Source organism: Crocodylus siamensis, chromosome 1 (assembly GCF_052110815.1).
Source record: "Crocodylus siamensis isolate JL-2025a chromosome 1, ASM5211081v1, whole genome shotgun sequence".
NCBI classification, from domain to species: domain Eukaryota; kingdom Metazoa; phylum Chordata; order Crocodylia; family Crocodylidae; genus Crocodylus; species Crocodylus siamensis.
The window spans coordinates 203,701,455-203,712,771 of NC_143395.1; the positions used below are offsets into that span (position 1 = coordinate 203,701,455).

An 11,317-nucleotide genomic window follows, 5' to 3' on the forward strand; every position below is an offset into this window, starting at 1 on the left:
AGGCCCTTCATGTCCTCATTTTGGTCAGTTACTGGCTGTGTCTGCATTAGATAGATTTTACCTTGAGTTAACCTTTGTAGCCATGCTACAAAGTTTCATTCAAACTGCTGTGTCCAGACCTACACCATACTCAAATGTACAAGGCATTTTGAATTGTAGAGGTGTATCCCATGGTGCTTTGTTCATTGACCTAATCAGATTTATGATTTACCCCAGGAAATAGTCACTCTGTAACCTGGAACAAGTATTTGAGGAATGTCCAGATGAGCCTTTACACAGCTTAACTACCTCGAGTTAGTTGGCAGTTGGTTAAGGGTAATAGTGTAGTGTAAACCTATGGGGAAAATATAAGAACTATCAACTGCTAATATGGAATGAGTGTGAGCTTCAAAGAGGGTGTATTGGAGTGTCAGCCATTTAGTATTCTTCAATGAAACATTCAAGAAATTGTGTGTCTGTAGTGTAGAGTCTGTAAAGTGTGAAGCATGTAAGGTGTAACTTGGGCACTGTTGTCCTGAATACATCAATTCATTTCACAGGCAAACTCTAATGCAGAGAATATCAAGCTGATATCAGCAATGTTATGTGCTGCTCTGTATCCTAATGTGGTCCAGGTGAGTGAGACATGTTCTTTTGTTGTATTACATACATCACTTCCCATTGCTCACATCCCCTTCCCCTTTGAGCAGCAGTTTCATGTTGCATGCTTTGATTTTAATATTGGTAGGGATCTATCAAAATTGCAATTTCACGATTTTCTCAGAACCTGTGATTTTTGGGCTGGCTTCATGAAAAACTGCAGGCTCTACACTTTTGGCTTGCTTGCTGCAAAAATAAATAAATAAATTTATCAGCAAGGAGAAAAGCATATGGGAAGCCTTGTAGTCTTGAAGTACAGGGTTGGGATGAGATGTAAGAATAGGCTGCTGCCACAGTCCCCAAGCAGGCTCCTACTGAGCTGGGAGGGAGGGTCACGTGTCTCTGTCCCTGCCCCTGCCTCCCCAACTCTGGGACTGCAGGGTGCTAGCCAGCCAGGCCCTCCCTTGCAAGCTCAAGCAAGAGCTGGTGAGCAGAGTAAGCCACTGGCTGCAGGGGGTAGGTACCACTGTAGCAGTTAGAGGTTTTTTTGCCTGGGAGCCAGAGTGGAGCCAGGAGGCAGTGACCACTGTGGGACAAAAGAAAGTAGGTGCTGAGCTTGGCAGTACTGTGCACGGGGGGCTGGGCAGCAGGCTGACAGCCCAGCACACAGCAACTTCCCCCACACATGCTGTGTTAGGCCTGCTGTGAGCATACACCCTCCTCTTCCCTGCCCCCCCCTTCCACCTTTCCCTCCTCCCTGTGCTCCAAGACTGCAGGACTTTCCTGCTTGCTGATAAGTTTGTTTTTGTTTTTTTTTACAGCGCCCTGCTTAGGGATGGCCTGAAACTGCATCTTAATTACCCTGATGAAGCCTGGGAATGCCACTAATCCATGCTTAATAATGCATGGATTAATGACTTCCCCAGACTTAATCAGGGTAATTACGCCATGATTTCAGGCTATCTGGCAATATGTGAGAAGGGATGGGACTGCTGAGGCCCCTCAGCCAATCAGTTTGTGGCGGGGTATCACTGCTCTGAGGCTGCAAAATTGACAGCTAGCCCTGGCCTCTCCCCATGAAATTGGCTGGCTGCCTCCTCAAGTTCAGTAGACCCTTAGTGATAGGATCTGATGCTGGATCCCACAATCAGTCACACCTCCTGCCATGCATGTGTGGCATGGCAGGAGACATAGTTGTGTGGATCATACTTTGGATTCTGAATGCCTACAGAGGCCCTAGAATATTTTATGTTGTTGATTTAGTAACAGATGCAAGTAAAGATTTACATGCGACTGTCTCAAATTTGCTTCATCGCCATTTATTATATTTACATTCAGGTGAAAACTCCAGAGGGAAAATATCAAAAGACCAGTACAGGAGCAGTTAAAATGCAACCAAAAGCAGAGGAATTAAAATTTGTAACCAAAAACGATGGATATGTTCATATTCATCCTTCCTCTGTGAATTATCAGGTAAATTGTTTTTTTTCCCTGCTCAGTAAAAGATGTTGCCTTGGTTTTTTAAAAAGATCATTTATATTTAAAAGAAATAACACTGAGATTATAAACTAGGGCAGTGGCCAGTTTTAAAAATATGTCAACTGCATGATTGAAAAATGCTGCTGGGGATGATTCTTTCTCCTAATTAGGGGTGGCAGAATATGAAGAGCACTTATGAACTCTTAAGATTTTATTGCCTAGTACTCACTCAGTCTCAAAGTCACTAATAAATAGCAGTGTGTGGACTTTGACATAAGTGAGCAGATTTCACTGGGGAAACCAATAGGATGCTGGTCCCTTCTTTCATGTAACTGATCTTCTCCGAAGACTGAACTCAAACCCCTCCCTCTCTAAATTCCCTGTTTTAATAGTGTACGAATTACCTGTTAAAATCAATTTTACATCATTAAAGGTATATTGGCATTGTAAAGCTGTTGAACTATTTATAAATCTTTCCTGGCTCATCACTTCTACTCTAAAAGATCATATAAAGGAACTAACTTCACAGAAAAATCTCCTCTGTACCCTGTGTAGGGGAGAGGAAACCCCAGGCAGCAGCATCAATTGTTTTTTTTCCTCTGGACCGCATTGCTGAGGTGAAAAAAGAGGGAAGAAAGTGGCACAAAGGATTAGTGCAAGGAGGGTATGCTGCAAACTGGGGATGGGGCAGAAGTGGGGCAGGCACTGATGAAGTAGATGAGGGACAGGTGGGTGTGCCATTACTAGGGCACTGGGGGAGGGGCAGGGGTGACAGGATTATATTGGATGTGGGGGTGCTGTATGTTGAGTGGTGAGTTTTAGAAGTCCAAATGAATGCCATTTGGTCCCTGCGCCAGAAGAAGCCAGCGGTAACTCCAGACAGGTCTCTGATGAGCATCTGCACTGAGGAATGTACTGTGTGTCCAGCCTTTTTTAATTGTCCTGGTTGCCAGAGCCCATCATACAAAACACCCTCCGTAGCATCTAGTACAGTATGTAGAACATGAGCACCCCCAAACTAAAAGTGTAAGCCCAAGGGAGAGAGCAGCAAAACTAGTGCATTCTCCTGCCTCTACTGTGGTTTGAGGCCCACTTAACTATCTAGGTCAAGGAGCTAGGGGTAGCACATGGACCCATATTGGCAAGTGAATGGGAATTGGTTTTATTTCTTAATGGAGTAAATTTATGCGCTCAGTATCATTAACAAAATTCATGTTTTTACACTTCTCTTTCTTCAACCATCGGGCACTGGTGGTCCAGACAAAACACTTTGACAGCCCATACCTGGTGTATCACGAGAAGATCAAGACCAGCCGTGTATTTGTCCGTGACTGTAGCATGGTGTCAGTGTACCCATTAGTTTTGTTCGGTGGAGGGCAGGTTCATGTACAGCTGCAAAGAGGAGAGTTTATCATTTCTCTTGATGATGGCTGGATTCGTTTTGCAGCAGCCTCACATCAGGTAATGAAATGAGGAAGGACTTCGAACCTTCCTTGCATCTGTAATGGTCACAGTGCAGAAGATTCCTAATATTTTATTCCGCTGGTGTGCATATGTGTACTTTCTCACTCAGGTGGCTGAATTGGTGAAAGAACTACGTTGTGAACTTGATCAGCTCCTTCAGGACAAAATCAAGAATCCCAGCATGGATTTATGTACATGCCCCCGGGGATCTCGCATCATTAGCATGATTGTAAAGCTTGTGACAACTCAGTAACCACAAATTTGCCAGTATACTCACCACTGACAACTGCCTGAGGAATGGACGACAGCATTATTGGGGTTTCTTGGGTTGCCATAGTGCAGCACTGATCCTCCAGAGCTAACTTGATGAAATTAACCTACCTTGCAAAGTGTTTTTTCTTGATTACTTGCAGAGCTCTGCAAAACTTTTTCTGCCAAAAGTAAAAAGGGCTCACTGTATAAACAAAGGAATGGGAAGATGGCGATCATGCTGTAGTAATATAAACCTCTAGTCTGAGTGAAAAAGCATAGTATATCTACACAAGAAGAATTCTGCTGAACTGCTGGGAGCAAGGGATGTGCATTTTTTTTGGCATAGCACTTTAACTGCTTTTTGTGAGGGAAATTGAAGAAGTACTTTCTGTGGCTTTCAAAATAATTCTGGTGCACAAAGAGAGCATTGCCCAGTTGGTTGTCCCAGAATTTTTCTGAACTTGGTATAGACTAACTCATGCCACTTGGCCAAGAATTCTTTCGCTCCAGGGACCTTTGGATCAGGTTCTCAAATCTCTTACCAGTAAGGAGAGGGAAGGAGAGGGAGAAATCAGACCTTGTACAATTTAAGTTGGACAGTTTCTGGTTCAAATATATATGAAGTCTCTTTAAGTTTGTGGTTTGTTTCTCCTAACCAGCTCCTTGACTGGCAGTCTGAAAGATACCAGTGTTTGTGGGTTAAGCTGCTGAAATCCATTTAAATTCTGTTTTCTAGGAATGCTTATGTTCTTCTTCATGTTTTTATGTTGAAATTGATCTTTGTGTGGATGGAATCAACAGGAACGCTGAACTCTTATCCTAAGAAATTGTTTGGGAAATGCACACTAGATGAGTGGTAAAGAAGCAAAGTATTGAGATGTTTTAGAAACTTTAGGGTTATCCCTGCAAGGAAGGAGGGGAAAGCTTTTGAGCAGGGATCATGGAATATTCTGGACTGGAAATTAAATGTGATGCCTTCCATTCTACATTAATTTCTAGGACAGTAAAGTTGTTTCTAGTAGTGACCGTTCAGTGCCTTCTTGTGAAATACTTTTATGGGGATGGTCATCAATTTTGGGAGTTTTGACATTTGTATTGCAAATCTTATTTAGCCCCATCCATCAGTAAAGAATGTATTTCCTTTGTGAATGAATAATCTAGAAGCGGTCCTTTTACAGATGGTAAGAAATGGGAAACAGTGATTGAAACAGTAGGGGAAGGAACTTCCTGCTGGCTCCTGTATGTTTTCTGTGGTGAAATTGGGATGCAGGCTCAGTACAATAGCTATTTCAGTATTTGTTAAAAGTGTTTATTAAAAGCAGAATTGCTTCAAAAAGCACCCAGTCAGGAAGGGAAGAAAATAGAATTGAGGAAAAAGTATGAAGACACTTCCCATCCTGGTGCCATAAGATACTTCTAGAGATGTCTGATTGCTAATGTCTAAGATTTTCATTGGTGTAATGTTAAGCAAAAAATTGGTGAAAGAATTAAGTTCATCCCTGGTAATGTATTATATTTGCAACAAAGGATGATAATTTAAAAAACAAAAAACTATTTGACCTTCAGTCTTTTTAAACAAGCACTGTAGAACAGAAGCTGACATAGCAGTGTTAGCAAATATGGAGCTAGCTATTTTTGTGTGCTGGGCAGTGGGGTTGGGAGGGGGTGGGACATGCTGAGCACTGAAGTACAGGATTGGGGGTTGGCAGAGCCCTAGCTGCTAGGGCATGGGTTCACCCAGGGGTTATTAGTAGGGCTTTGCGAAGCTTCAGGTGCTGATTCGATTTGGAGGAGATTTGGCCCAATTTGGTGGCCAAATCTCTGAATTCAAATTGAATTGGGCAACCAAAAAAAGGTCTGAATCAATTCAAAGCTCTCCAAATTGATTCAGAGAGATTTGGAGATTCAGGCAGTCCCCACTTGCCACTGCAGGGAGCTGGACCCAGAGTCCATGCCAGTAAGTAGGGGAGGGGACCATGGGTGGATCCCCACCAGGCCCCATCCCTTGCCTGTGCCCCCCAACCCGCACCCACTTTCCCAGCCCCGTTAATGGCTGCCCTGCCTAGCCCCAGCGTCCCGGCTCTTTAAAAAAAAAAAGCCAAAAAACCCCCCAAAACCCCACACTCAACAGCTGCTGCAGCAGCCATCGGGGCTTCTGGGGACTCGTGGCAGAGCCCCCACACACAGCGTGGGGCAGCAGGGGGCAGCGGGGATCAACCCTCTCCCCCCAGCAGGAGCAGGTGAGTGTAGGGCTTTTTTATTTATTTATTTTTTTTAAAGAGCTGGGGCGCTGGGGCTGGGCAGGGCAGCCATTGATGGGGCTTGGGAAAGCGGGGAGGGGATGGGGCCTGTTTGATTCGGAGATTTGGCCAATTTGGCAGTGGCCGAATCGATTTGGGACAGTGATTCAAATCACCGAATTGAACCATTGTCCCCTGAATTGGCTGAATCTGAATCCAAAGTGAATACTAGCTGCTTCGCACAGGCCTAGTTATTAGCTCCCCCTCCCCAGACTGGAGGTGCACACTGTCCTCAGCCTCATTCCCCCTCCCTGTGCGAAAGGATGCTGCTGCAAGTTACTAGGTTAACCTGCCTACTGACTTGTATATATAGGGTGTTCATTATTATTTTAGGGAAATCCAGGATGACACCAGGTGTGCCCACATGTTCACACACCGCTAACCCCAGGGCTTCCAAGTTCCTGCCAGTCTGGGTCTTTTGCTTAAAGTTTCTCCAACAGCCAGGAAGGCTACAATCCTACAAAATCTGGGATTGTCCCAGCTAATCTGGGACATAAGGTCACCCTATGTATAAATTGCATGCCTATAAAAACCTTAATTCTATAATAGTGCTAGAGTGATGTTGTAGTTGTGATGGTTCAGGAATTATGCAAAAGACAAGGGTTTTTTTGCGGGGGTAATATCAGACCAACTGCATAATTGGAATAAATTTAGACAAACTTTTGACTGTAAGACATTCTTCATCAGAACCTCCCCTCTTTGGATGCATCTTGATCTCCCAGTTTTTCTTCCACTAACTGTCTGCTACCCTGTACTTGCTTGCTTTCCTCCTCAGACCTGATGAAAAATGCCTGGCATTTGAAAACTTTCTTCCAGCCATGCAGCTGGTTGAATAGAAGCTATCACCCCCTCCCCCCCGAAAATCCTTGCCTGTTTGCATTAATTCTACAGTGGTTGCAAGAGGGCTGATGCAGTAGCTGTTGGCTGCACAGCAGAGGAAGGAGGAGTGAGGTTGAAGAGGTGACTCCCGCTTTCAGTCCGTGGGACCTTTGCCTCCTCACCCTGAGTGACCCCTGTGGAGCACAGCTCTCTGCTGCCACAGTGATGAAGAAATCAGAACTTCAAGCAGGAGGATGAAAACAGCCTCTGCTTCTCAATACATGAGTGTCCTATGGAGGAAGTATGCTAAAATAGAAGGAAAGGATGTGAGCAAAAGTGGGAGCCTGAATTAATCGGTGGCCACAAGAGAGGATAGTGGGCTACTTCTGTCCCTGTTGGTGGTGCCAGTTTCCTTAGGGCCAGCCGCTTGACTTGCCTTTCTGCAAACCACAGCTTTATCTTCATTTCCCTCTACTTCTTGTTTGATGTTGAGATTTTTTTCAATGGGCACTAAAAATAGCAATATCCCTCTAACAAAAAGTCAGAGAGAGCTTTGCATTGCTCCTCCCCTTTGTGCCTTTTGAAACTGAACATTTCCTAAAATAAGCTCTATGCAGTTTACCATAGAGAAATGCAGGCAGATAAAAGATTGGTTGTTAAGAGAGAGAAATAAATGTTTTTACCATCTATTTTTGGTATTTTCAAGTTGGCTCAAGACCTGACTCAGAGATGTCAGAAAGATTCAAGTACTGCTCAGCCCAGTACTTTTGATGGTATGATTCTACCACCTATAGAAGTTGTGAAATGTCCCTTGGAGGTGTTGGATAAGCATTGGTTAGGGATGATGTGGGAGTAACAATATCTGTGCTCTATTATGGGTATTTCTCATGCTTATAGGCCCTCCTAGTAGCAGCATTAGGCTGGGAAGGAATTTTTTGTCCTTTCTGTTGCTGCTTGTGTGAGGTTTTGGGGTGGGGTTTTTTTCAGTTGCCTTGGAGATATTGGGTACTGGCAGGAGCCAAGACTGGGGATTTTGACTGTGATGTGCTACTGTTCTTGCTGGGACTAAAACCCAGAAGTTCCTGGTTAGGGGGTCTTGGGCCTGCACTCTGGGTCAGAGGGATTACCACATTTGGGATCAGGAATTTTACCCCATGGTCAGATTAGTATGGACTGTAAGGAGCTTTGTCTCCTCGGTAATGGAGTACATGGCCCTCTACTTTGAATCTCTAGAGTGTATTTTAACAACCCGTGCAGCAGCAGGGCATTGGCCATTATTGTCCCCCTACTTTACCATGGCAGGTTAGGGTGCTATACCTTGTGGTTGTATGTCAAGGTCAGCAGCGGTTTTAGTAATAGTGTAAAGATATATACTTAGGATGGTTTGGATAGGGATGATTCTGCCTGCGGCAGAGGGTTGGGCTAGCTGACTACCTGAGATCCCTTCCAGCCCTACTCTTCCATGATTTGACAAGTCCCCACTAGAGAGACAATGAAGAAAAAAAATGTTGATTGCAATCCTATCGCTATTATTGAGTGACCAAGTTAGTGTGATACCATACAAGTAACTAAGGAAGATACTTGATTTAGTCAGGACCTGAACAAAGTATAGGAGTCTGTGTCCACATAGAGCTTTTCATAGCAAAGCACTTGACAAATGATATATCCTAGTAGTCACCACTACACACAGAAAGAAATGCAGGAGGTGGGAATGTGGTCCCTAACCTTCCAAACCAGTGTGAACTCTTGTCTTTACAAATAGCCTATGCCTACTATTCTTATCTGAAAACTTCAGAATAAAATGCTAATATGCTAGCTGCACATTTTTACTTTCAGTGGCCACTGTTGACTGGGGAAAGATGCCAAGCAGCTAGTATGAAAAGCTAGAAAAGCAATTGGATAATAGTTCTAATCCTGTCACCCACTCCCTATGGTAGGGACTAGTTCTGCCATTTAATTCCTGGACTAAGAGTTGATAGTGTGTGGGTCTGGATCTGTACTCATGCCCTCCCCAGTCCAGATAAGACAGCTAGAGCTATAGCAAAGGAAATTAAGTTTCAGTAAAAATGCCTTCACTACAAACATGCTGAAAAATCACAAGCATGTGCTCTTTGTTGTACTGCCCTTTTTGAAGGACTAGACCTGGCCTGCAGCTCCAAGTACAGTAAGTGCAGTAGGTAAGCCATGCCCCCCTTCAAAAGAAAACAGACAAACCCTGAAGTGTAAACAGGAACTCTGAAATGAACCAAGAGCACCCCCAAAGGATCAAGCAGTGGTTTAACTAGTTCTGCATTTGCAACTTATGTTATACTGTCAAAGTCGCTGGTCTTTAGGGACAATAGTTGGCCCTAGTTCCCAATGGGCATGAGAGGCAGACTCTGTAATGACTCAGAAATCTGCAGGTGCAGCTGGAAAAAGAATAATGAACAGCAAAATGGGCCAGGTGAGTGTAGAATGGGGGCAAAAAAACCCACTGACCTCAAAGGGCAGGAAAAATATATAGTTGCAATAAACTAGCAGAAGCAATGATGTCCTGAAACACTAATATAAAGAAGTCTCAGCAATTTTCAGATTAGTTCTATTATATAATACAGGCTAGAGTTTAAAAGGGTAATGGGAGTTTAGTAAGTCATTGACATCAGCAATCCCTAGGCACCAAAAGGAGATTCAGCCCAACACCACTTGAAGTTGAGCCTTTCACGTGTTCCCCATTAAGTACCTGCTTTTGTTTGCAGATGGGCTCTAATAACCTGGCCTGCTATATTAACCAAAGTGGATGCTGCCTCCCTTCTAGCACAGTTCTGTACCCAGAAATCTTATCATTTTTGGTACTTCCATGATTTGACCACAATTTAACACAGGGGCAGGCAAAATCCAGGCCATGGGCCAGATCAGGTCTGTGGTAGACTCCATTTCCTAGCAGCACCTGCCTGTCTCTACAGCCAGTTTCCATGGAGACCCCTGGAGCAGCAGTACTATGACAGTGCAGGGACAGGGTTTCCCAGAGGCCTCTGGCAGGGGCATGCAGGCAAATTACGGCTCTGCCCTGGTTCTGGACCATGCTGTCACCACTGAAAAATCCTGGATGCGGAGCAGCATCCCATCCAGCTGCATGCCCTGCCAGTACTGCTGGGATCAGTCTCCTGTGCTGTTGCTACTATGGTCTCCATGGAAACCAGTCACAGCCACAAGCAGGGACTGCTGGGAAGTGGAGTCTGGCTGCCAGCCAGAGCCACCATTTTGTCCATCCTTGGTTTAAGGTATGCCAGTAAAAGCCTAAAGTACAGCCCCAACCATCCAATTTTCTATATTACCCTCAAGCATAAATTCTCTGAAAAAGGGAAATACCAGTACAGCAATTTTAGTCTGCAGATTTATTGTGCATTAAGTTTGCCTTAACCGTACAGAAAGGAGAGAGCTGATCAAAAGTCAAGCACCATCTTATATGGTACTTTTATTATACTGCAGAACTTCCAGATAATGGGTAATCAGTACTCCATACAACTGGATGCTTTAAGCCATAACATCTGGGCATTTAAGTCATTCCAGCATAATCATACAATGCTGTCAGCTCCTGCTCGTAGTTCACAGTAGACTTGTTTTATGGATATTAATTACAGCAGAGTTAGCAATGGAAACTCTTCATTCAGTTGCCAAGCACTAAATGTCCTGTATATATAAGAACCGAATATGTACATATACTTTCAAAAAGAGAAAAAAAATCCCAGGAAAGCAGCTGGTGAACATAAGAGCAAGTGAACATGGGGAACGGTCAAAAACAACTAGCATTCCGTTTTAAGAGCTGATATACATGGACCCTATTATTTTTAGAATATGTATAAACAAGTCTATTACACCATATATATCCAAATGCTGGTAAAAGTCCAACTATAAAATTAAGACTTGTCTCAATAAGCCCACGGATAAGAGGGAAATGGCACAATGACCCTAAAGTTAACAAGTTTTGTGCTCTGAGGTTTGGTACGCCATTTATTTGAAGTCTATGTATTTTCAAAGTATTACCATGCGGATACCCTGCACTATCTAAAGAATCAGCTGCAGCACAGCTGCATTAGTGAAGCCCCATATGCTTTTGGTTCTAGAGCTAGTGCAAAAATCTTTCTGCACAGCGCAACCTTAGTCTGTAAATAAAATTATGGTCCATCTGAGCTCAAACAAGTTTGCTTTGAATGGTTAAGCAGCCATATAATTATAGTAGGAGAACTCAAAATATTAAAGTAACTGTTAAAATTCTCGAAATCAAAAAGGTTACAAGGAATCCAGGCTGCCCTTGCTACTCTGAGCCTTGGACAGCTATGATCAGGTTAAACATGAAGTGCTCTCTCCTTTAACTCCTCCCTATATGACTACCAACAGGGCTTGACATACTCCATTAAACCCTTCAATCAAGGATTAGCTATATT

General features: G+C 43.7%; 1 protein-coding gene across 2 annotated transcripts in view; it reads left to right on the forward strand.

The window, feature by feature from the left end:
• DHX57 (DExH-box helicase 57) overlaps positions 1-4,407 on the forward strand; it is a 40,823-nt gene extending 36,416 nt beyond the window's left edge. For both annotated transcript variants that reach the window (XM_090052835.1, XM_090052841.1), the window contains 4 exons: positions 540-614; positions 1,918-2,052; positions 3,319-3,519; positions 3,632-4,407. In XM_090052835.1, coding sequence (XP_089908961.1) covers positions 540-614; positions 1,918-2,052; positions 3,319-3,519; positions 3,632-3,775 — 555 coding nt within the window. In that variant the 3' untranslated portion in view covers positions 3,776-4,407. The remainder of the gene's footprint in view (positions 1-539; positions 615-1,917; positions 2,053-3,318; positions 3,520-3,631) is intronic.
• The last annotated feature ends 6,910 nt before the right edge of the window (positions 4,408-11,317 follow it).